At 42.0% G+C, this 27,150-nt stretch overlaps 2 protein-coding genes and 1 non-coding gene across 4 annotated transcripts in view; 2 read left to right on the top strand and 1 right to left on the bottom strand.

The window, feature by feature from the left end:
• Positions 1–1,589: 1,589 nt before the first annotated feature.
• Positions 1,590–26,843, bottom strand: KICS2 (KICSTOR subunit 2). The gene is made up of 3 exons (XM_061416601.1): positions 26,609–26,843; positions 17,315–17,600; positions 1,590–5,306 (listed from the first exon to the last, which is right to left on the bottom strand). Exons 1-3 carry the CDS (start codon positions 26,841–26,843, stop codon positions 4,490–4,492), a joined length of 1,338 nt encoding a protein of 445 aa, XP_061272585.1. The 3' UTR covers positions 1,590–4,489.
• Positions 6,485–6,556, top strand: TRNAC-ACA (transfer RNA cysteine (anticodon ACA)). Its single transcript has one exon. It is a non-coding gene; the product is annotated as a tRNA-Cys (tRNA).
• Positions 26,844–27,054: 211 nt separating the features above from the next.
• Positions 27,055–27,150, top strand: part of XPOT (exportin for tRNA) — a 166,770-nt gene continuing 166,674 nt past the window's right edge. Inside the window, exon 1 of one of the 2 annotated variants that reach the window (XM_061416588.1) lies at positions 27,055–27,150. The gene's annotated coding sequence lies outside the window, so the exon portion shown is untranslated. The other variant, XM_061416587.1, reaches the window with a different exon arrangement.

The raw sequence follows: 27,150 nt of genomic DNA, 5'->3' as shown, positions 1-27,150 counted from the left end.
CTGAATCTGAATCATCTGATTCAGATTCAGAATCATACTGAATCAAACATCTTGATCTAACTTCCAACATGAAGAGAAAAGAAGAGAACAGAAAGCATGTTAAACAATGGTTTGAGGATACCATCAGCAAAACACTGACTGTGAAAACCTCACAGAAGAAATAAACTAAACATTTCAATCAAAAGGCAGAGACTGTCAGATACTGCTCTTCTAAATCATTATTCGCTAGTTCTCAGTACACACACTTTAAAAACAATGATACAAATAAGGCGATGGCACCCCACTCCAGTACTCTGGCCTGGAAAATCTCATGGGTGGAGGAGCCTGGTGGGCTGCAGTCCATGGGGTCGCTAAGAGTCGGACACGACTGAGCGACTTCACTTTCACTTTTCACTTTCATGCATTAGAGAAGGAAATGGCAATCCACTCCAGTATTCTTGCCTGGAGAATCCCAGGGATGGGGGAGCCTGGTGGGCTGCCGTCTATGGGGTTGCACAGAGTCGGACACGACTGAAGCGACTTAGCAGCAGCAGCAGCAGCAGCAAGAGGATTGAAAAAGACACATCATCCAAACAGGAAACACAAGCAAGCTGGAATGGTCATAAAAGTGAGGCAAAGGCTTTCCTGATGGCTCAGAGGTACAGAATCTGCCTGCCAATGCAGGAGATGTGTTTGATCCTTGATCTGGGAATATCCCACGGGCTGTACAGCAACTAAGCCTGTATGCCACAACTATTAAGACCATGCTCTAGAGCCTGGGAGCCACAACTGCTAAAGCCTGGGAGTCCTAGAACCTGTGTTTCACAACAAGAGAAGCCAACGCAATGAGAAGCCCTTGCACTGAAACTAGAGAGTAGGTGCTGCTCGTCACTAGAGAAAGCTCATGCAACAACGAAGATCTAGCACAGTCAAAGGGACTATTTTTAATTTTTCTTAAAAAGAAAAAAGAGGCAAAATGGACTTCAAAGCAAGGAGTACTAATGGAAATAAAGTGGGAAGGTTTATAATGATAAAATGGTTGATACATGAGAAAGAAAAACTATAAATGTGTATGGGCACAATAAAATGATTTAAAAATGCAGAAAACTGACAAATATAAAGAAATCCACAGTCACAACTGGAGATTTTAATTCACCCTTCTCAATAATTGATAGAGCAACCAGACTAAGAAATATCAGTAAGAAAACAGAAATGAAATGATGCTTTCACCAATGATAAAAATTTGGGAAGAACCACAAAGATTCTAAGGGCTTCCCTGGTGGCTCAATTGGTAAAGAATCCACCTGCAATGTGGGAGACCTGGGTTCGATCCCTGGGTTGGGAAGATCCCCTGGAGAAGGGAAAGGCTACCCACTCCAGTATTCTGGCCTGGAGGATTCCATGGACTATATAGTCCACAGGGTCACAAAGAGTCGGACACGACTGAGCGACTTTCACTTTCACTTCACAAAGATTCTAAAATAAGTAGAGCAGGTGGGCTGATTAGACATTTATCTGCCACCTCTTCTAAACTAGTTCTTTAAGTACCAAACTTAATGTCGAAGTACAGGTTTGTCACCAATCTGAAGAGAAAGATGAGAACAGCAAAGTTTAAAGAAACAGTGGTTCATCTTTTATTTTGACAGCATTCAAATTCAAGTAAGTTTGCAAAGCATTTTTACATGCGTGATCTCAGTTCATTCTTACACATCCTTTGGAAAAAGCAGACCATGTTTCCTTATTCCCATTTTACAGATAAGGAAGTCAAACTCAGAGGCCAACTTGTCAAAGAAAATTGCAAGTTGGCTGTTAGATCAAAGGGTGAACTTATTTGGACAATCACCTGAGTGACTCTACTGGGAGTGAGGTTGAAGTAACAACTATTTTCTCTAGTATCTTCAAATGTACAGAGCAATTATAAACAGGATATTGGCTCCTGGGTTAAGAATTTAGCTTTACTGTCACACTCCCTAAGATGACACAATCAGACACACCAGGTTGGACCCAAAGAACAAAGTCATAATGTTCACCCTCTGTCCTTACAGCGTTCTGAAATGAACACTCGTTGATGGGCTTGTTGGCAAACTTGATAAGTGTTCACTACACTTCTGATTACCCATAAACATTGATCAAGTTGTGGTTTAGAAACATATTTCAAAGCAAATGGTCTACAGAAAATGAGCATTTATTCTTCCCATTAGCAAAGCATGGGGCTTCCCTGATAGCTCAGTTTGGTAAAGAATCTGCCTTTAATGCAGGAGACCCCAGTTCAATTCCTAGGTCAGGAAGATCCCCTGGAGAAGGGATAGGCTACCATCTCCAGTTTTTTTGGGCTTTCCTTGTGGTTCAGCTGGTAAAGAGTCCGCCTGCAATGTGGGAGACCTGGGTTCGATCCCTAGGTTGGGAAGATCCCCTGGAGAAGAGAAAGGCTACCCACTCCAGTATTCTGGCCTGGAGAATGGGGTCACAAAAAGTCAGACACGACTAAGCAACTTTCACTTCATTTCACATTAGCAAAGAATAGACTTTATAGATCATTTCATTACTGATTTCAAAGGACAAATCTCAGGAGTAAAATGACTTTTTTTCCTAGCTTGAACCAAAATAGGTTTAAAAATAAATATACAATTCAAATATTTTCTAGGCGAGGACTCAGTATTTAAATATTGTATATATGTTGTATTTACACTCTCTGCCATGCTCCACTGAGGCCTATTTCTTTTAGGTAAACGGGACACCATATCATTAAGGCTAATGGTGGTTTCATCTAGGGGGAAAAAAAAATTCATGAACACCAAGGAATATTTTTCAGCTTCTTGGAAAAACACGAAAAGGAAGAAAAATTATTTGACTAATTAGCTCCAATTGTTTTCAATTTTTTATGTAAGTTAAATGTTGTGAAATCGGCCCAGATTTTTATTAAACCTTAGTGAATAAAATGCAGAAGTAAATCTCTACTTCCTATGTAAAGCAAACTGGCTTTTCACAAATCATATTTTTATTTTTTTAAAAAAAGTTAAAACAAAAGAAAAACACATGTTCTCCACAGAAAACAGGCCAGTGGGCTCTTCTACCAGGGAGTCCAGTCTGAGATAGGCAGGCCTCCTACATGGATTCAAGAGACTCTCTGGTCTCGGCCAATGCTGCCAGCTTGCCTGCTGTGGCCACCCCGTAAAAAACCGTGACTCCGTGCAATCATGAGAAATGCTCTGATCATTATGCTGCACACAAGCTTTGAAGAAACTATCAAATAGTAACAACTCAATTACTCTTTGTGGCTTATTTTTATTCTGAATCAATAACCTAGAAAGGGAAGGTCTCCACAGTCCATTATGGCTTCACTCATCTGTCTCCTTCCCCATGAACATCTACTGAAAGGAAGCGTTAAGGAAGCTCGTGTTAAGATGTATCACTGCTTCTAAAAACAATGTGGAGGAGAGAGGAATGAAACCCAGGTTGAGATGTGCTTAACTGTAGGTGGATTACTCAACTACGAAGAGGTCTTTTGAATGCACAGTAGATTTTTAGCAAGTAAAAGATATCAAGACCTCCATTTTGACTTTATAGAAGTAGGTTAAGTTGCATAAAAGTGGCTGAAAAATCAAGACTGCCTGCTTTTTCAGCCTAAAGATAACCAGGGAGGAGCCAAACATGAGCATGCATTTCAACAGAAAGGTGATAAACAGAGAGCCAAATCGCTCCTTTCCTGAAGAAGGAAGGAACGACCACTTAATGGCTTACACTGACTTTAAAACAGTGAAAAATTCAAACTTTGTAAGGGTAAAAACAAATGCAGCTAGATGTGCAGGTCATCCCCAAAGCAACCTTGGCTATTAAAGTTGCCCTGAGAATCTTCGGAATTGTTAAAAAAAAAAAAATCAGATGCTATTGCTACCATTCTGAATCACTGTCAATTTCAAAAATTGATAGAACTTTCTCATCAAGACCCTAATTGTGGCATCAAAAATATTAATTTGCTGATCACAAAACTTAAAGTTTCATGTTAATTTGCTAATTCATGAGCAGAAAATATTCCTTGATTTTAAAAAAGCTGTTTTACATAGAATCTCAGTTACTCATCCAGGAAGGACGGGAGGGAAAGACAGGGCGTTTGAAATTACATTGGAATACAATGTTTGGGACAATATAAAACATCTGGAAAGAAGAATCAAAGGCCAATAAATATTAGTCTACATGAAATACAGGAAAATAGAAGAAAACGCCAAAAAAAAATACCTTGCTGTACTGCAGAGACCAGCATCCATGACCACCTCCTAGACTACTCTTTGGATATGTAATTCAGTTGGCCATAATTGCTTATAAAGGGCGCAATGCAATCAGGCAGGGTTTGTCCTGAATTTAGAAATGCAAGAAGCATGGGGTGGGGGAGGGGTGGGGAGGGGTGTGGAGTTGGGGTGGGGTGGAACCTCTAATCATAGACCACTGTAGATCGTTAGAGCAATTAAGAACACAACACCCAGTCTTGAATACCTTTCACACAAACCACCTGCTAACCTTTGGATCCAGGTTTTAGACTTGCAAAAACCTTGGGGTTCTTAAGGGCAAGTGAGATCTCACTAAGGAAAGAAATAAAGTGGGAGTCTCTCTCCGATTTCTTTGACTCAAAAATGACAACAATGGTAAAGTGAGGTTCTGGGCGGGTGAGGAAGTAGGTGCTCTGAACTTTGTCATCATAGAAGTGGACCACTTTCTCCAAGCTGTTCAGGTCGGACGTGCGGTCCGTCATGATCATGATGACATTGGGCCAGTGCATGACAGGCCGGTCGCTGGGCAAAGACACCACAGCCGGATACTGATCCACTCCCTTGGGGGCCTCTCTGTAGGAATGGGGGTGGTGATAGCCGTGACCCTGAAAGCTCTCAGAACCTCGGTTGTCGAAGATTAAGGACACGTTGGCAGCGTCGTATTTCCTGATGAAGCTGGAAATCTTTCCAAAGAGGTCGGGGCTGGCTTTTGCAGTCAGCGCTTTCATTTCTGAAGCAGTCGTTTGTCGGCTCAGCGCCTCGTGAAAGTAGAAGCTAAATTTGGCAAGAAGCATGTTTTTGAGTTTCATCAGCCAAAGGAAAAGGTGTGGGGGCTGAACGGCCTTCTGAGACTGCCCTCCAAACAGATGTTTCTTGGTCTCCCGTTGCTTTTCAAAGATCTGGCCCCAAGTCTGCAGCTTAGTGTGAGCGCTGTGCAAGTTCACCAGGGACGGGAGGAACTTCCACTCGGAGACCTGGGCCTGGGCCTTCAGGAGGTGACTCAGGACGTCAACCTCCAGCTGGAAACTGCTCTCCAGAGGACTGAGGATGGGGTGGTGAAATCTAAAGTGGGAAGGGAAATGAACACGTTAAGTGGAAATGTGACCCCACGGTGACACTTTCTATCCTCAAAAAAAAAAAAAACAAACCCCAATGTGGTCAGACAAACAATATTATGTTTGAGGGCAGGGAAGGGAAAGACAGAAAGATTCCATGTTGATTTATTTAAACAATCGTTCTGACAACTTCACCATCTCAGGATTATATCAGTGTTATAATCTCCCATGGGAAGAGCCTGATGTTACAAAAAGAAATTGAGAATAGCCGCTACTTTCTTTTCAAATAAAGAGAAACTGAATTAGCTGTAAGTCTTTCTCAGCTTTTGTTTGTTTCATTTTGTTTGTTTGTTTTGGGGCATGCCGCACAGATTGTGGGATTTTAATTCCCTGATCAGGGTTGAACTCGGGCAGTGAAAGCAATGAGTCTTAAACACTGGACTGCCAGGTAATTTCTGTTATAAGTCTCTCTGAAGTTTATTTATTCCAGGAATTGTATGACAAAACACGACATTCTATTTCAGGCTTAGATCCTAAAGAGGCAAAGAAAAGGTCACTGAAATATCTCTTAAATGTGCACATAACACATATCACCTTATTTAATGTTCACAGTAACTCCAAAAGGATTATAAAACCTATTTTGCAGATGGGAGTAGAGACGATAAACCAATATCTGAAACATAGTATGTAATCAATAAATGTGTATTAAAGGAATAGGACACTTACCAGAAAGCCCTTATTCAATCCTAGTTCCCAAATTCCCTTCATAATTTAATCACAGTTACAAACAAAATGGTGCCTGAATTTTAAAAATTTTATACTTCAATCACTTTCCATTTATCTCAGGATAAAATCTAAAATCCTTAACAAAGGCTTACAAGGCCTTTTAATAACCTGTGCAAGTTCACCTTCCTTGAACTTAAAGACCCTCCTCAGTTTGATCCACATTCCCATTCTCCTCAGTTTCCCCAGAAATTACATAACTAGAAATGAGGCGATATCACAAAGAAAGTTAAGGTAATACTGTGATTTCATTCCTTTTTGTCCTACACAAAATGTTTTTTAAAAATTTTAGCTATGATCTACAGTAAGAAATACAGTTTATGCTGTGACTTAGTACTGTGACTATACTATACTTTATACATATACCTAGATAAATTTCATATTTATACTTACTATGGGACTTCCCTGGTAGCTCAGACGGTAAAGCATCTGCCTACAATGCGGGAGATCCAGGTTCGATCCCTGGGTAGGGAAGATCTCCTGGAGAAGGAAATGGCAACCCACTCCAGTACTCTTGCCTGGAAAATCCCATGGACCGAGGAGCCTGGTAGGCTACAGTCCATGGGGTTGCAAAGAGTTGGACATGACTGAGCTACTTCACTTCACTTCATTTCACACTTACTATGCACAATGTACTCTTGATATTTATTATACATATATATTTGTAATTAGGTTGCTGCTGCTGCTAAGTCACTTCAGTCGTGTCCGACTCTGTGTGACCCCATAGACAGCAGCCCACCAGGTTCCCCCATCCCTGGGATTCTCCAGGCAAGAACACTGGAGTGGGTTGCCATTTCCTTCTCCAATGCATGAAAGTGAAAAGTGAAAGGGAAGTCTCTTAGTTGTGTCCGCCTCTTAGCGACCCCATGGACTGCAGCCTACCAGGCTCCTCCGTCCATGGGATTTTCCAGGCAAGAGTACTGGAGTGGGGTGCCATTGGTTACTACTCACTAAATTGGCTTAAAGCTCAACATTCAGAAAACGAAGATCATGGCATCTGGTCCCATCATTTCATGGCAAATAGATGGGGAAACAGTGGAAACAGTGTCAGACTTTATTTTGGGGGGCTCCAAAATCACTGCAGATGGTGACTGCAGCCATGAAATTAAAAGACGCTTACTCCTTGGAAGGAAAGTTATGACCAATCTAGATAGCATATTCAAAAGCAGAGACATTACTTTACCAACAAAGGTCCATCTAGTCAAGGCTATGGTTTTTCCAGTGGTCATGTATGGATGTGAGAGCTGGACTGTGAAGAAAGCTGAGCATGGAAGAATTGATGCTTTGGAGCTGTGGTGGTGGAGAAGACTCTTGAGAGTCCCTTGGACTGCAAGGATCTCCAACCAAAGGAGATCAGTCCTGGGTGTTCTTTGGAAAGACTGATACTAAAGCTGAAACTCCAATACTTTGGCCACCTCATGCAAAGAGTTGACTCATTGGAAAAAACTCTGATGCTGGGAGGGATTGAGGGCAGGAGGAGAAGGGGATGACAGAGAATGAGATGGCTGGATGGCATCACTGACTCGATGGACAAGAGTTTGGGTGAACTTCGGGAGTTGGTGATGGACAGGGAGGCCTGGCGTGCTGCGATTCATGGGGTCGCAAAGAGTCGGACACAACTGAGCGACTGAACTGAACTGAACTCACTAAATTAATTTGATGACTCCAGTATGCTCCAGTCACCATGGGAAACGATTTACAGGCTTGACCCTATGTAATTTAATTGCTACACTTCCAGTAGTCAAGTACGGATGTGAGAGTCGGATCATAAAGAAGGCTGAGTGCCAAAGAATTGCAGTGCTGGAGAAGACGCTTGAGAGTCCCATGGACTGCAAGATCAAACCAGTCAATCCTAAAGGAAATCATCCCTAGTATTCATTGGAAGGACTGATGATGAAGCTGAAGCTTGAATACTTTGCCACCTGATATGAAGAGCCAACTCACTGGAGAAGATCCTGATGCTGGGAAGGACTGAGGGCAGGAAGAGAAGGGGACGACAGAGGATGAGATGGCTGGATGGCATCACTGACTCAATGGACATGAATTTGAGTAAATTCAAATAGTGGAAGACAGAGGAGCCTGGCGTGCTGCAGTCCATGGGGTTGCAAAGAGTCGGACGTGACTTAGTGACTGAACAACAGCAACAACATACTGTCAAAGAGACAGAAGATTCATACACACCTGTTTTGGCCCTGGTTGAAGAGGACAATTTTGGTTATCAATTAAACAATTCGGAAAAAAATCATCACAAATATATCTAGAGTTTTTAAAACCCTAAAAAAATGAGATGATTACGAGATCCCAAACTAGGTTGAATATTATAAGATAGAAACTGATTATCATGTGATAAATAGGATGCAGTTATTCACATAACAATAATACATTGTTTTTCGTATTACTGGCATTTTATAATCAACATCCTCTAGGAAAGGGAAGCTAAAACATGGATGGAGGGTGTAGTCTAATAAGGCACTGAAAGAATCAGAAGGATAAATTCAGTTTGGTCGCTTAGTCATGTGCAACTCTTTGAGACCCCATGGACTGCAGCACGCCAGGCCTCCCTGTCCATTACCAACTCCCAAAGTTTACTCAAGCTCATGTCCATTGAGTCAGTGATGCCATCCAGCCATCTCATCCTCTGTTGTCCCCTCCTCCTCCCACCTTCAATCTTTCCCAGCATCAGGGTCTTTTCCAATGAGTCAGTTCTTTGCATCAGGCGGCCAAAGTACTGGAGTTTCAGCTTCAGCATCAGTCCTTCCAATGAATATTCAGGACTGATTTCCTCTAGGATGGACTAGTTGGATCTCCTTGCAGTCCAAGGAACTCTCAAGAGTCTTCTCCAACACCACAGTTCAAAAGCATCACTTCTTCGGCGCTCAGCTTTCTTTACAGTCCAACTCTCACATCCATACATGACTACTGGAAAATAAACTGGATCTCAAATCCTCTAGCTCAGGGACTTCCCTGGTGGTCCAGTGGCTACAACTCCATGCTCCCAATGCAGAAGCGGTCCAATCCCTAGTCAGGAAACTAGACCCCACACACGCCAACTAAGAGTTCACGTGCCGCAATGAAAGACCTGGTGCAGAAAAATAAATAAAAGTGTCTTTTAAAAATCCTCTGGCTCAAGTACTCAATTAACTAATTTGGACTCTTCAAACATTACATGCTTCGAAATAAACACTAGGAAAGTCTAACACACACAGACACACACACATACACTATAGCATGTCTCAAAATCTTTGCATTCTAGGAAATGCTCCTACCACCTTATCCTTTAGGCAACTTGACACTTAACAAGCCTTAAGCATCACAATATTCTGTAATCATGGGTATCAAGAAAAATCTGCCAAGGAACTATGAACACAGTAAGACTGTTAATAATGGGAAAATGGTATCATTCTATCACAAGTAACAGTACTCAAAGTGATTTTTCTGCTTCCAATTGGAAATCATTTATATCCAATATTCTCCTTGAAAGAAAATGAATTCTCTGTACCAACCTTTAGAATTCCACACAAGCTTTTCCATAAACATATTAAAAGTGTTTAAATGTTCAATGTTGATTAGGATGAATGTGAATGGCAAAGCTACTTTTCATCTTTTCAAGAAGAGCTAAAAATTTATATTGATGTTATTCTGCCAAGACTTTGAGATTAGCATTACGTTGTATCATCTTCCCATTCCTGCTCTGTGCCTTATACCTATTCACATCTCAGGCCATGGGGTGGGTGGTGGTGGTGGTCTGTTAAATCGTAATCCAAAAACACACACCTCAGCTATGGCAGCAAGTTTAAAAGAGTCCGAATACAGAATACACTGACAACTATTTGCAGAGAACATCTGCTCCAAAAAAAAAAAAAAAGAGAGAAGACAGAAAAAGAGAGAGAGAACTCAAGCATGCACTGCTTCCTTCACAGATCCCCATCAAGCAGCTCCTTCCAAAAGAAGTATGGAGGTCCATGCATGTGAGAAGTCAGAAGTCTGATGAAAAATAAAGCTGTAGCACAATGTGAATATAGGATATGTCACAGAACTGTACACCTAAAAATGATTAAAGCAGTAAATTTTATGTTACGTAAATTTCACCACATTAAAAAAATCTATAATCCCACTTAAAACAACTATTTTACTAGTTTTTAGATATAAACACATTGACGAAATGAAGATGAATTAGCCAAAGGTTTGCCCTACAAGACTTAACCTGGTGGAAGGAGGCGTTTATAATGGGTACAGGTATCTCTTAGGATGGGTACAGATCAAGTTACTGTTTAGAAAAAGGAACAATTCGTTTTGGTTGAAAGGTTGTGCAGGCCATGGAGGAGACAAGTTTAAATTGACCCACAAAGCTCAAAGAACTAGTAGGAGTTAGCCATGTGAAGATAAGGGCTTAAATTTCAGGCCCCAAATTCCTAACTATCCCAACTCCACCTCCTTTGCTGTGTGATTTTGCAGCCCTCCCACCAGAGGTGGCACACTTTCCCACCCTGAACCATGGACTGGTTATGTGATTTCCTTTAGCCAAAGGGATGTTAACAGATCTGATGCAGGCAAAAGCTTAACATGAGCTTGACTGGGCTTGTTCTTTTGCACTTGGGGCCTCACCACTAGGTAGCTGCTTCCTCTCTAGCCTTGGGCTCAGAATGAACACACATGTAGCTGACTAAGCCCACAGCTCACAACAAAAAGCCAAGCCCACTGAGAGCTGTGTGTTCAGCACCACTACCCAGCTGAGTCCAGCCTACATCAAACAACTCCCAGTAGACCTGTCTGCCTGAAAGTGTGACTTTGGGGATGGTCTGTTATACGGAATGATTGTGGCAACAGCTGATACAAGATAGAACTCTATGGCATCCTGGTATATTGACTATTTTAAGCTGAATGAATCTGACCAATGACAAGTGCAGGAAGGAGTTTCTGGCCCTTTCCTGAAGCAGGTAATAAAACCCTCAAGTAAGAGGGCCCCTCCTTGTACCCTGAGGAAAGGAACATTCTTATCTCCAAAGACAAAAGGTCACAGAGAGAAATCTGAGCTAACAGGCCTTGCTGTTTCTCCCAGTTCAGGAAACTTGGCTCATACCACTTTTTCCCAAAACTCCCACTCATCATCAAGTCTAGCATAAAGACACAGATTTAACAACTTATTTGGGTCTTCATTTCATTAAGAAGACTCCAGGTCACATTGTTGTTTGGTTGCTAAGTCGTGCCTGACTCTTTGCGACCCCATGGACTGTAGCCCACCAGGCTCTTCTGTCCATTTCCCCGGGCAAGAATACTGGAATGGGCTGCCATTTCCTTCTCCAGGGGATCTTCCTGACCCAGGGATTGAACCAGTGTCTCCTGCATTGGCAGGTGGATTCTTTACATCTGAGCCATGAGGGAAGCCCCCAGGCCACATTAAAACTATAATAAATACATTTGTATGCTTTTTTCTCATTAATCTGTCTTTTGCTAAAGGGTCCCCAGCTAGAAAAAGGGTAAAGGGAAGAGGCAGTATTTCCTCTGATACAAATTCAAGCACATTCTAAGCGAACTAAGTAACAGGAACTAAGGTAGGAAATAGCAAATACTTATGGGGAATGCATTAGATTGTGGACTGTTGGTTTTTTTAGGGGGGGGGACTTCTGCTTAAAATCCTGTTTTCTCTTTGAAGCTGCTTTCCTTTCACTCAGAGTTTGAATGCAATTTAAAGCATTTGATGGGTCTTAGATAATTTGAGAAGTTGGGTTGGGGCAAGATCACAGGAAAGCCTCGAGTCTTCACTGTTAAGATCTAGGCATGTCAATTAACAAGAATAGAATGTGTCCCACATAAATCGCACTGTTGTTGGTTTTGCTTATGAAAATTTCAGTAGGCAATAGTTAACCTTACTGAACTACACACATGCAACCAACTGTTTCATTAACAGTGTTATCATTACAAATCTTTTTTGAAGGAAAAAGGGCATCAGTTCAGTTCAGTGGCTCAGTCGTGTCCGACTCTTTGTGACCCCATGAATCGCAGCACGCCAGGCCTCCCTGTCCATCACCAACTCCCAGAGTTCACTCAGACTCACGTCCATCGAGTCAGTGATGCCATCCAGCCGTCTCATCCTCTGTCGTCCCCTTCTCCTCCTGCCCCCAATCCCTCCCAGCATCAGAGTCTTTTCCAATGAGTCAACTCTTCACATGAGGTGGCCAAAGTACTGGAGTTTCAGCTTTAGCATCAGTCCTTCCAATGAACACCCAGGACTGATCTCCTTTAGAATGGACTGGTTGGATCTCCTTGCAGTCCAAGGAACTCTCAAGAGTCTTCTCCAACACCACAGTTCAAAAGCATCAATTCTTCGGCGCTCAGCTTTCTTCACATAAAGCCTAATAAATCAAATCACAGTTCTGCCTATGGTGAGAATTCTGTCATTTGAAGCATTCAGATTAAAAAACAAAATGTGCTTCCTAAAATGCAAACAGGAAACACATAGTTTTTCAAGGCAGAAGAAGCCTGGTGTGTCTATCTTTGCCTGGCAAAGGTTTAAAGCTATCCTTTTCTACTTCAACCCTCCCCCGCAAAGGCAAATAAACTTATGTAACTCAATTTTTTTAAATGTCCTTTAAATACTAGCTATAAAATTATGATTAAAGAATAAAAATCATTTAATAGAATATTATTGCTATACCAGATGGACTTTAAAAAGCTGTCTAGAATGAATAATTGCAGATCCCTGGTTGGGGAACTAAGATCTTGCATCCTGCATGGCGTGGCATCAAAAGGACACATGGCACCACACAAGGAATACAGCCAATATTTTATAATAACTATAAAAGGGACGTATCATTTAAAAATTGTGAATCACTGCATTGTATACCTATAACATAAAATACTGCACTTCAATTAAAAGCTCTTGCTTTAGGAGAGTATATATTAATTTGCATTTATAATCAATATTCTAGTTTTGCTTTAACCATGAAACAGAAGGATTAGCCAGATTTTTCTCTTATGCCCATTGTACATAACAGGTAAATAAATTCAAAACAAATTCTACAGAATCAAAAAATGTTCCACTGATGCTTCCTTGGGGGAAAAAACCCAAGTTCTACTTCCCTTTAAAAGTATTCAAGGAATAGTAGACACCCTGACCCTGAACTCAACATTCAAAAAACAAAAATCATGGCATCCGGTCCCATCACTTCACCACAAATAGATGGAAAACAATGGAAACAGTGACAGATTTTATTTTCTTGGGCTCCGAAATCACTGCAGATAGTGACTGCAGCCATGAAATTAAAAGACTCTTACTCCTTGGAAGAAAAGCTATGACCAATTTAGATAGCCGACAAAGGTCCGTCTAGTCAAAGCTATGGTTTTTCCAGTAGTCATGCACAGATGTGAGAGTTGGACCATAAAGAAAGCTGAGCGCCAAAGAATTGATGCTTTTAAATTGTGGTGTTGAAGAAGACTCTTGAGAGTCCCTTGGACTGTAAGGAGATCCAACCAAGTCTATCCTAAAGGAAATCAGTCCTGAATATTCATTGGGAGGACTGATGCTGAAACTCCAGTACCTGATGCAAAGAACTGACTCACTGGAAAAGACCCTGATGCTGGGAAAGACTGAAAGCAGGAGGAGAAGGGAACAACAGAGGAGAAGATGATTAGATGGCATCACCAACTTAATGGACATGAGTTTGAGTAAGGTCCAGGAGTTGGTGATGGACAGGGAAGCCTGGTATGCTGCAGTCCACGGGCAGTCAAAGAGTCAGATATGACTGAGTGACTGAACTGTACTGACCCTGAAAGAATTAAATCTGTATTATTTTTTTCTATAGGGCACACAGAATGATTAATGTTAATGATTAATCAAATGATTAATGTTAATTGTTCAATTTGAAATGCAGCATCACAAATGACTGTGATTCTTAAACAAGAATTTGTATTTGCTTAATGATGTAGTAAGTTTGCCAAAAGAGGAAACCTTTAGCACCATTCTACTCTGAGCACAACTGGCTTCCAGGGGAAAAAAACAAAACATGCTTCCTCTTCAACTCTGAAAGCAAAGAGTAAATCATGTTACTTTGTATCTAAAATAATTCCACTTTCTCCCCCAAAATCAATATATTATACAAAATTTCAACTTTTCAGTAATTCTAAAGAATTTATATTGCTCAAATTAACCCAAAGCATCTAAATGTAGGTCATTTTTGGACTAGGTTGTATCTGTGATCAGTAATTCCCTATCAAGCAGACAAAGGTAGTATTGGTGGAGAATGTCTATAGCTGAAAATACTTACTGATCATGTGTTATCTTACAGCCCAACTCCATCAGTGTCCACTCAGCAGGATGAGGGGTACAGACAAGTGCCCTAAGATCTGCAAGAATGAAATCTGGGCTTTTGCTACTGCAGTGGAAGAAACTCCCAGGGCTTTGAGAAGTTGGGGTGTTTCAAAGAAGATTCAAAGTTGGTATATCACAAGTCTAACAAAAACAGTTAAATAGTAATAACCTTTCATTACTATGGGGAATTTCTGGAGCTCAGTGGTAAAGAATCCACCTGCAATGTAGGAGATGTGGGTTCTATCCCTGGGTTGGGAAGATCCCATGGAGAAACAAATGGCAACCCACTCCAGTATTCTTGCCTGGGAGATCCCAGGGACAAAGAAGACTGGCAGGCTACAGTCCATAGGGTCTCAAGAGTTGGATACAACTGAAGCGACTAAACCACTACTACCTTCATTACTATGATACAACAAACGCACAGGCACTTGCACACACACTGATAAGGCTCCATACCCCATATATCCAGTATTGGCATCATTCTCCTACTTATTCAATTTTTCTTGCCGACTTATGTATCAGTATCACAGGAAACTTTTAAAACAGACAGGTGTCTGGATACCCAATCCAGAATTGCTAGATCTTACTCTCTTGGGAAAGAAGGGCCCCGATATAAGTATTTTTCTTAAGCTTCTGAAATGGTTCAACAAAACCACTTTCACATTAGCATTTGGGAATCACCACATAAGATCCTTCATCCTAAGAATCATATCTCCAGTTATACTATGGTTTTGGCTTATAAAAATTATTAATAGACAACATATACTAATCAGATTTGAGGGAGAAATAAAACAATACTTCCAAACATAAAAAATTTGAAAACATGTAAAATTTGTTTTAAAAAAGAAAATGTGTGTATTGATATGCATAGACTATCTCTTGAGAACGACAGAAAAAAGTTGTTAACGTTCATTGACTCTCAGGAAGGGAATTTAGCTGAAGAACAGGGGCAGAAGGTGAATTTTCACTACTGTATTCTTTTGCACTTTTATAAATTTTGAGCCATGTTAATATATTGGAAAAGACCCTGATGCTGAGGAAAATTGAGGGCAAGAGGAGGAGTGGCAACAGAGAATGAGATGGCTGGATGGTATCACTGACTTAATCAACATGAGTCTGAGCAAACTCAGGGAGACTGTGATGGACAGAGAAGCCTGGTGTGCTGCAGTTCATGGGGCTGCAAAGAGTCAGACACAACTTAATGACTGAACAGCAACAATATATTACCTATTAAAAGTAAATAAAAAGATAATTTAGAATACAGTTTACCCTTGGATGACATGAGTTTGAACTGCACAGGTCCACTTACGCGCAGATTTTTTTCAACAGTAAATACTTTGCATCCTTGGATATGGAGTCACAAATAGGGAGAAACCACAGATGTGAAGAAACCTTTCTACCAACCTTTGCTTTCAAAATCCTACCTGCCCTTAAAAATCTTCTCAGAGAGGGACAGATTGGGAGTTTGGGATTGACATCTATATATCTATTTTAAATATAGCAGTGTGTATCAGAGAAAACCATAATCCGAAAGGATACATGCATCCCAACGTTCATTACAGCACTATTTACAATAGCCAAGACATGGAAGCGACCTAAATGTCCATCAACAAAGGAATAAAGAAGATGTGGTACACATATGCAATGGAACATCACTCGGCTATAAAAAAGAAAATAACGCCATTTGCAGCGACATGGATAGACCCAGAGGCTACATGTTAAGTGAAGTAAGTCAGAGAAGGACAGTATCACGTGATATCACTCATATGTGGAATCTAATTTTTAAAAAGATACAAATGAACTTATTTACAAAATAAAAGCAGACTTAGAGGTATCAAAAACAAACTTATGGTTACCAAAGGGGAAAGATGGGCAGAAGGGATAAATCAGGACCTTGAGATGAGCATACACACAAAACTACAAATATAAGATAAATAATCAACAAGGACCTAGTATAGAGCACAAGGAACTCTACCCAATATTCTGTGATAACCTATAAGGAAAAAGAATCTAAAAAAGAATAAATATATGTATGTGTATAACTGAATCGCTTTGCTATACACCTGAAACTAACACAAAACTGTAAATAACTATACACCAATAAAATTAAAATATTTAAAAAATAATAAATAAATAAAATAAAATAGATAACCAACAAGGACCTACTGTACAACACAGGGAACGGTGCTCAATATTCTGTAATAATCTAAATGAGAAAAGAATTTGAAAAAGCATAGACAACATATATATGTGTAACTGAAACACTTTGCTGCACACCTGAGACTAATACAACATTGTTCATCAACTATGCGCCAATATAAAATTAAAAAAAAATTTTAAGTCTCCTCAGATTCTACCTCCTCCATATAGTCTCTTTTAATCTCTGTACTTTGCCCACTACTCATCTGTTAATCAGATGAGCATTAATTAGCCTTCATTTGGGAATATAAATTAATATATCTGCCTTTCTTTTTTAAGCAAACATATCTGAACTCATTATGTTCAAAGGAGTGGTATCCTTCAAAGTCATCACTTTCCATTTAGCTCATCATAAAATTACTGAGCACCTACTATGTGCAAGGGTCTATGCCAGGTTCCAAGGACCCCAAATAAAACTGAGTCATTCACAGTCAATGATGTCCACAGCACCATTCAAATTCTTTTGGAATTGCTTTTTGGATCTGACAGTAAGTAATACATTACAACCAATCTCACTTCTTTATAGGTAGCTTGTGTCTCCTGCACTGGCAGGCAGATTCTTTACCACTGAGCCACCAGGGAAGCCCTGCTTAATGTATACCTGGTGACTAATTAACATATATAAAATGTAATACAGCCATTTTTCCTTCACAGTTATTCCATGAGACTCTGCATGGAATTGCAAGGTTGCCACATCCCATCCCTCCCTCCTCACCTACACTGACCTGGAGCTGTATTTCTTGAGGATGGTGTCCAAAAGGCCAACAAGCTCTTCAGCATTGATGAACTTCTGTGTGCTGAGAGTGTACATCTTCTCATAGAAGTCTGCAATCTCTGTGCGAGCCTGAACAAAGAAGCAGAGCTGCTCTGACAGGTGGGAAAGGAGCTCTTCCACGTGAGGAGCAGTCCCCCCGAAGGCACCACGGCCGGTCACCACCTTCTTCAGCTCGTTGTGCAGGGAAGTATAGATGGTGCGAATGGAATCCTTCCTGCTGAAGAAAGACTGGCCCCCTGGAAGGCAAATGACAGAGGCAGGTAAGGAAGAGAAACCAGACCCACAAAATGCTTGCCAGCATCCAGAAGGAAACAATCCAAGCCACTGAGCTCAATGACTTTTCATCTACCGTATTCTCTGACTTCTACATATTTTGTGACTCATAATTTCACAGGAGAGTAAGTTAAGTGGATGCCTGGTACCACTCATTTGTGTAGCCATGGACCTGTGTATGATTTTCCTGTTGCCTTGTTGTTTAGCTGCTAAATCATGTTTGACTCTTGCAACCCCAAGGACTGTAGCCCATCAGACTCCTCTGTCTATGGGATTCTCCAGGCAAGAATGGGCTTCCCTGGTGGTATTCCAGGCAAGAATACTGGCGTGAGTTGCCATTTTCTTCCCCAGGGGATCTTCCCAACCCAGGGATCAAACCGACGTCTCCTGTATTGGCAGGTGGACTCTACCACTGAGTTTTCCTTACCCACATGCCAATCCCACTTCAATGAAGGATTCAGATCTAATTCAGAGGATAGTTAACCTAGCAAGTGACATGAACCTGGTTCTAAAAAGCCCTCTTTCCACATTTAGGAATTTAAAACAAAAGAGAATACCCAATTATGAGACACTGTTGTTATTCCTGGTATATTAGAAAACTTCATCTTGGCTTTGGAGTTGTATTTTTCTTTTAAGCTATACTAGAAAATGGAAAACACAGCCTACTGGGATCCCAGGAGAATAAAAGGAAATGTTAGTGTTCTTAGCAAGGTTGACACTATAGGTTACATCACAATAAGCACCACATTGTGAATTATTAAGAGTAGGAAGCAATTATAAATAACTGCTGCTGTAACTCAGGGGTTCCAAAGGAAATCAGCAAAAAGTAAGGCCAAATACATTCTGTTGTAAACAGTTGAAAAGGTTCAAATGGCATATACATCATTTCTTTACTTCTGTATGAATACATGAAAAACTATATTTCTGGGGCCAGTTTCATAGATGTTGTCTGAAGCAATTCTGTACCCTAACAAAGGCTCAGAGGCAAGACACTAGGAGAACAAAAAGAAACGTCAGGTTTAAAACAGGAAGTCTTAGGAATATTAAAAATCTCAGAGACAAGGACAGTTTAAATTCTCTGCTAATAATTCACAGAAAGCTTTAATGAATGAGTTAGTATTCTAAATAAGTTAGGAGGGAAAGTTACATATCAAGCCTTTTGTAAAATGTTCTCTTAATGAATGAAACATTTCACAATTTATTGCCCAGTTTGTATTTCAAGAAAGGATTCTTATATCCCTTACTACTATGGCAACCACTTTGCCCTGGTTTATCTGTGACTGTCCAGGTTTTAGTACTGAAAATCCAGCTTCTCAGGAAACCCTTAGTGTCATGTCCTGAAAAACCCCTCAACTTTGAGCAAACCTATACTGATGGTCAGGCTTCCCTGATACCTCAGGTGGTAAAGAATCTGTCTGCAATGCAAGAAACCCTGGTTCAATTCCTGGGTCGGGAAGATCCACTGGAGAAGGGACAGGCCACACACTCCAGTATTCTTGGGCATCCCTTGTGGCTCAGCTGGTAAAGATTCCATCCGCAATGTGGTGACCTGCGTTCGACCCCTGGGTTGGGAAGATCCCCTGGAGGAGGGAAAGGCTACCCACTCCGGTATTCTGGCCTGGAGGATTCCATGAACTGTATAGTCCATGGGGTTCCAAAGAGTCGGACACAACTGAGTGACTTTCACTTTCATGTGGATGGTCATCCTACTTAACTTCTGATTCCACAGGCAAACTACTGATACTTAAAAAGTGTTTTCTCCAATACACTGCCCAATCACACTGGCTAGCATTCACATCATTTCTCTTACTAATAGCAGCAAAAACGATATGGTACAGGTGGATCCCCAGATGGTACCAATGGTAAAGAGCCCATCTGCCAATGCAGGAGACCTAAGAGATGTGGGTTTGATTCCTAGGTTGGGAAGATCCCCCTGGAGGAGAGCATGGCAATCCACTCCAGTATTCTTGCCTGGAGAATCCCATGGACAGAGAAGCCTGGAGGGCTACAGTCTGCAGGGTCTCAAAGAGTCGGACACAACTGAGATGAGTTAGCACACACAGGTGGATCCAACATCCTATACAGGACTGTATTCTGGAAGGTTTGCCTTCCTTCTCCGTCTGCATTCAGTCTAGCTTTGCAGATTTCCTAAGGTGATGGTATGAAATAAATGGACATTTGTGCCGAGGTCTAGGACAAAATCTGTTAGGTTAGGAAGGTAACAAGAGTACTGAGTAAAAGCTGAAAGCCCTGGAAGGCTGAAAGACTTGGTTCCAAATCCCAGCTTCCAAATTTACAAGCTGTGTGATGTGCACTAACTTAGCCACTTTGAGCCTTAGTTGTTGTTTTAACATGAAACTAAAAAGACACAATGAAATAACACTTGGTTTGTAACAAGCCTGGAGCAAAGCACATAATCAGTAATGCTAATCCCTTTCCCTTTCATTTGGGCTTCCCTTGTGGCTCAGCTGGTAAAGAATCGCCTGCAATGTGGGAGACCTGGGTTTGATCCCTGGGTTGGGAAGATCCCCTGGAGAAGGGAAAAGCTACCCACTCCAGTATTCTGGCCTGGAGAATTCCATGGACTATATAGTCCACGGGGTCGCAAAGAGTTGGACACGACTGAGCGACTTTCACTTTCCTTCCGTTTCTAACTGATATAAGAAACTCTCCCAATAAACACATGAAAGATGCTCAACATCGCTCATTATTAGAGAAATGCAAGTCAAAATCTCAGTGAGCTATCACCTCACACCATTCTGAATGGCCATTATTAAGAAATCTATAAACAACAAATGCTGGAGAGTATATGGAGAAAAGGGAACCTTCTTGCACAGTTGGTGGGAATGTAAATTGATACAGCCACTATGGAGAACCATAGGGAGACTTCTTAAAACACCAGGAATAAAACTACCATACAACCCAGCAATCCCACTACTGGGCACAGACCCTTAGAAAACCATAATTCAAAAACACACATGTACCCCAGCATTCACTGCAGCACTATTTACAACAGTTATGACATGGAAGCAATCCATCAACAGATGAATGGATAAAGAAGTTGTAGTACATACATACCATGAAATGCTGTGCGTGTGTCTCTGTGTGTGTTGTGTTAAGTCGTTTCAGTCATGGCTGACTCTTTGCAACTCTATGGACTAAATCCCACCAGGCTCCCCTGTCCTTGGTCTTTTCCAGGCAAGAATACTGGAGTGGGTTGCCATTTCCTTCTCTAGGGGATCTTCCTGACCTAAGGATCAAACCCACGTCTCTTACGTTCTTTATCACTAGCACCACCTGGGAAGCCAGTAAAAAGGAATGAATTTGAGTCAGGTGAACTAAGATGGGTGAATCTATAGTCTGTAATACAGACTGAAGTAAGTTAGAAAGAGAAAACCAAACATTGTGTGGGTGCTAAGTCATTTCAGTCGTGTCTGACTCTTTGTGATCCAATGGACCATAGCCTGCCAGAGTCCTCTGTCCATGTGATTCTCCAGGCAAAAATGCTGGAGTAGGCTGCCATGCCCTCCTCCAGGGGATCTTCCCAACCCGGGGATCAAACTCGCATCTCTTACGTTTCCTACATTGGTAGGTGTGTTCTGTACCACTAGTGCTGCCTGCTGCTGCTGCTGCTGCTAAGTCGCTTCAGTCGTGTCCAACTCTGTGCGACCTCATAGACGGCGGCCCACCAGGCTCCCCCGTCCCTGGGATTCTCCAGGCAAGAACACTGGAGTGGGTTGCCATTTCCTTCTCCAATGCATGAAAGTGAAAAGGGAAAGTGAAGTCACTCAGTCGTGTCCGACTCTTAGGGACCCCATGGACTGCAGCCTACCAGGTTCCTCTGTCCATGGGATTTTCCAGGCAAGAGTACTGGAGTGGGGTGCCATTGCCTTCTCCTAGGAAGCCCCAAATATCATATATTAACACCTAAGTATGGAATCTAGAAAAATAGTACTGATGAACCTATTTGCAGGGCAGGAAAAGAGACAAAGACATAGAGAACAGACTTGTGGACACAGCGGGGGAAGGGGAGGGTGGGATGGATTGAGAAAGTAGCATTGTAAAATAGAAAGCTAGCGGGAAGCTGCTGTATAACACAGCGAGCTCAACCTTGTGCTCCAAGACAATCTCGAGGGGTGGGATGGGGGCTGTGGTGGGACGGAGGTTCAAGAGGGAGAGGACATATGTATACATATGACTAATTCATGTTGTTGTGTGGCAGAAACAAACACAACATTGTAAAGCAATTATCCTCCAATTAAAAACAAAAGAAGCTCTCAATACTACAGAGTCAGGCTTCTGCAACTCTGTGGTCAATTGGGAGCTTCAAGTACTGGAAAAAGAACAGCTAGCGGGTTATCTAGGGGGTATGGAAGGGCTTCCCTGGTGGCTCAGATGGTAAAGAATCCACCTGCAATGCGGGAGGCCTGGATTCGATCCTTCGGACAGGAAGATCCCCTGAAGAAGGGAACAGCCACCCACTCCAGTATTCTTGCCTGGAGAATTCCATGGACAGAGGAGCCTGGCGGGCTACAGTCCATGGGGTCGCAAAGAGTTGGACACAACTAAGCAACTGAACACACACACAGGCATTTGGTGTGGAAACACCACATAAATATAAAGAATACTTTCTAAAGCTTATCAATAAACATACACTACTAGTATGTGAAAACAAGCTAACTGACACTTTAAGGAAGGGAAAGACCACCAATTCATTTCTTTTAAATGAGTCTTTTTTCTCAAAGCTCTCAGGAGCACAAGCCTATCTGGTGACTGTCCTGCTGACGAATGGGAAGCCCAGGTGGCTCAGTGGTAAAGAATCCACCTGCCAATGCAAGAGACTTGGGTTCAATCCCTGGGTGGGGAAGATCCCCTAGAGAAAGAAACCCGCTCCAGTATTCTTGCCTAGAACATTCCATGGACAGGGGAGCCTGGCAGGCTACAGTTTAGGGGGTTGCAAAGAGTCCGACATGATGAGCACATATACACACACAAAGACTGGAATATCCAACGGGGAGTGGCCTTTCTTCATGCTGGGAAACAAGGAACCAGAGACACCAGGCTTCTTTCTTGTCTCAGTTTTTTGAATTTACAAAATATAAATATTTTTAATTATTTCTAGAAGTCTATTTTCATGAAAGCTCATTATTTTTCGAGATTTCAACAGTCTATCTTGTATCAGGAAATTTCAAGTAGCAAGTATATTAAAGGAGTATGCAAAATTTCTAAGCATATCCATTAACTTCTTGCTAATGATAATCTTTAAACATCAGTTCTCAAGTTAAGTCATTTTCTACCATGGAAACTTCCAGCAACCAGATGTCGAGGAAACTCTCCAACAACAAAACAAAGGGGAGAAAAGTATGACCTTCTAAAGTTCTCCACAAGTGATAGCGACAGAGTGAAGGGGCAAAGTAGGGAATTAAATGGTTAAAACCACTAGGCAATTATAAGTAGAAAAATATGGAGACCCTTGTAAGTTACTGATTACTCAAAAAAGTAGGTTTGCTTAACCACAAAACCACGCTGCAGAAGCATGAGACATGCCCCCAAACAATAAAACAATGGAGGCATGAGACTCACATATTGTCCAGTGAGCTCAGTAAGTTAACGATCACCACTTTGACACACTCTCTGACACATAAAAAACAATGATTTGTAGACCTAGCTTGACCACGTTTGGACAAGAAAACTCCCCTGCCCAACCTGGAAGAGGAGCCGATGATGGAAGCATGACGTCTACTCAAGGAAGACAAGGAAGTTCTTCTCCTTGCTATTTTTCCTTTGATTATAAAACTATAGCTCAGTTAAGTTCCCAAGGGGCAGCTTTTCTCGCCCACCCGCTTGTAAGCCTCACAAGAGTCCTATTCTTATAAATCACTTCTTATCTCTCACTTTGCTCTCGTTGAGTTCTCCGTGCTGAGACATAAAGCACTGTGGTATGAGAACTCTTTGGAGCCCCCGGAAATGACACCAGTTGATTTTGGTTTCACAGGTATTGAGTCACCATATTTTCTTTTCCCAAATGAGGGGAGTATATTCTCCCCTGAGAGTATGGAGAAGGCTATAAGATAAGCACTTCCTCCAAAGTTCAACTGAGCCAAGTCAGGAACAGAAGGCTTCCTGTCAGTTCTGTCCTTTATCTAAAGTCCCATCCTTTCATTTATAGTCAGGATTCACAGCTAAGGCCTCCAATAAACAGTCACAAAAGTAGGGTCAAAAAGACTTACTTTTTAAAACCATGCTTTCTACATGTTTAAAAGGTATACATAAATTTTTGTTTTGCTTTTCAGAGAAACCCAGATAATTATTCTAAATAGCAAAGTAGTTGAAGAACATGGGACTGTGTTAAGTGGCCACACAAAAATTTTCCCAAGTTTTTAAGAAAATGGGAGCATCAACTCAATCAAGAACTCAATCAATGGGAGCGTCTACCAATCAAGAAGTCATATTGTAAGCACATTAAAACCACAAACATTCCCATACCGAAAAACCATAAGGTATTTGCAAAGTTAAAATTTTACATCTGGAACCTACATTTACTGTACATGGTAATAAGTTATGAGGCATTAAACATGCCATTTTCAGAACATTTTTTCTGAAATGACAGATCAGCTGGGAGCCTCAATAGCCCTGAGGATGTTTCCTAGTGTAAATTGCTCTGTGGATCAGTTTCAAAGCACAGCCCTCAGGCTCACCCGTGCAAACTGGGGTCCTTGCAGAACTAATCACTTTACATAATAAGAGCCACTTCACAGAATCCAAGTCAGAGACAGTGATAGCCTTGTGCATGTTCTTATGCACATCAAGCACATAAAGCCAGGCACATACAACATAAACTAGAGTAGATTCTTTCTTTTTTTTTTTTTTAGAAATCTACTTTAGAGTGGATTTCTTAACTGAGGTCTATACACAGGACACGACTGAAGAGACTTGGCAGCAGCAGCATACACAGGCTATGGGTTTCCCAGGTGGTTCAGCGGGTAAAGAATCTGCTTGAAGATGTGGTTTCAGTCCCTGGGTCAGAATGGCAACCCACTCCAGTATTCTTGCCTGGGAAATCCCATGGACAGAGGAGCCTAGCAAGCTAGGGTCCATGAGATAGAAAGAGTTGGACATGACTCAGCAACTAACGAAGAAGGCAATGGCACCCCACTCCAGTACTCTTGCCCGGAAAATCCCATGGATGGAGAAGCCTGGTGGGCTACAGTCCATGGGGCCACTAAGAGTCGGACACGACTGAGCAACTTCACTTTCACTTTTCACTTTCATGCATTGGAGAAGGCAATGGCAACCCACTCCAGTGTTCTTGCCTGGAGAATCCCAGGGACAGGGGAGCTTGGTGGGCTGCCGTCTATGGGGTCGCACAGAGTCGGACACGACTGAGGCGACTTAGCAGCAGCAGCAGCAACTAAACAATAACAACAACATACATAGGCTTTAGGAAATCCGACTGAATACTTTCAGGTTATATGCAAAATTGTATTACACATATATTTTTCTGGGGAGTGAGGCCACAGGTTACCAAATTCTCATAGGTGAGCTAAAAGAAAGAACCTAAGAAACATGACCCTGGGATCAATTACCAATCTTCATGAGGCAGAGGAATCTAAAAACACCAAAACTGCCAGAATATTACCCACCATCAATTTTATAGCCAGGATCGTCTCCATTTTCATATATACATAATAATATGTAAATTACACAATACATAGTATGTAAATTACAATACATCTACAATTTTTTATAAATCATATGGTTACAAACACAATCTGACAGTTCAAAGATAGGTATTCTGGTACAGGCTCTGTCACCTACTCACACAACTTCACACACACACACAATTTGCCAATCCGTAGAAAGGGAATTACAATAATGCAACAGCAATTGTAAATTTATGAAAAGTGCCATTGTAGGAAAGAAAGAAAAAATACAGAAGGTGAAACTACCTATTTCTTGCCAACAAGTCCACACACTAAATAACAAGATACTGTTTGAAAAGCTAAAGCAAAGATCTCAGAAAGTCCTGCCCCTTGGGTGTTTACAGAAAGCAAGATATACAGGGTCATCTTCTGGCAATATAAGTAGGGGAAAAAACTCAAACTGGAATCTGCACTCAGTTGTACTCTTCAATTTTATATTGTACATATGTCCTTCATTCATACCAGACCCTGTGCCTCTGATATTAAAGAGTCTAAAACAGGCCAAAGCACTAAAAAGACTCTTAAAAACTCTGGAATTCATAATATCGGTAATTATTAGTAGTAATACTTTATATGTATAGCCTTTGGCTTTCACATATATTATTTCCTTCTGATCTACTCATACTGTTTGTTTCTACTAGTGAAAATCAGCTGAATCAGCTCCTGCATTTGATTTTCAGGGGCAAGATTTATCATGGGATGATAAGCGTGTTTACCATTTTCTCTGTAAGACCCCTCTTGTTAGAGTTAGGCATATTTCTTGCCTTTCCTGTCCAGTATTCTTTTTTTTTTTTCTTCATTCATTAAATGTTTATTGAGGGTCTACGAAGACGGGGTAGGACTCCATCTGTAATTCTCTGGGGCCTTAGCCTTAAGAGGCCAGACAATAGTGTTTATTAATTCTAACTAGGTTGTACTGCCAAGTTTTGCTCCTCTCGCCGCAGTGTCACTGGTTAGAAAGCGAGTTTGCGTAACTTCTCACTTATGGCACCAATCCATGCATGAGAAAAATGGATACAGCCATCCGTTTGGAGCACAGCCCTGCAAAGAACATCCACCCAGTTGGCCAATCTAACTGCCGCGCAGGCCCGTGGGCGGGGTTTGTGGAAGCCGAGGGAAGGAAGGGATCGGTGGGAGGAGACCTGGGAGTGCAGAGTTGAGCCAGCGGCTACGAGTGACAGAGACTGGGAACCCAAGCCCCTGCCGATCGGGGAATATACTCCCTTTCCTTCCTCCTCCAGGGGCACCGGGGGGCGGGGCGGAGGTACCTAGTTTCTGCCCCAAGTAGGTGAGGCTGTGATAGACCTTCTCGGCCGCGGCCAGGTGGGCCAATGCCGCCAGCAGCGACAGCCAGCTGCCCCCCGCGCTCTTGTTGGCCTCTCGTTCCTTCTCCACATTGTCCTTGGCCTTGTCGTAAGAGAAGATACCCAGATGAGAGAAGAACGTCTCCAGCACCGCCTGTTCCACCGGGACCGGGGCGGCCAGCGGGATAGACTCCCCCATGCGAGCTGCGCTCCAGCTCCACCCACGTGGCTCGCCTCTCCCTCGCACTTCCGGGTTCTCAGGGAACGTGCGCACGAGCGTGCGTGCGCGTAACCGCCACAAGCGGCGGACTCGTGAGCGCGCTGCTGCCTTGACCGAGCCTGAGCCTCAGAGAGGACGAGGATAAGAGTTCAGGCGAGAGACGGGTGACCGCCCCTCAGCTCCTGAGCCGCTTCGGCGCTTCTGTTCCCGCAGCTCTGACTATTCGGACCCTCAGGGCAGAGCGCTAGGCGGCCAACTCGCTGCTCCGTGGAGCTGACGTTCAGAG

Source organism: Bos javanicus, chromosome 5 (assembly GCF_032452875.1).
Source record: "Bos javanicus breed banteng chromosome 5, ARS-OSU_banteng_1.0, whole genome shotgun sequence".
NCBI classification, from domain to species: domain Eukaryota; kingdom Metazoa; phylum Chordata; class Mammalia; order Artiodactyla; family Bovidae; genus Bos; species Bos javanicus.
Note: the sequence above shows the minus strand (reverse complement) of the source record. Positions and strands in the feature narration are given on the sequence as shown.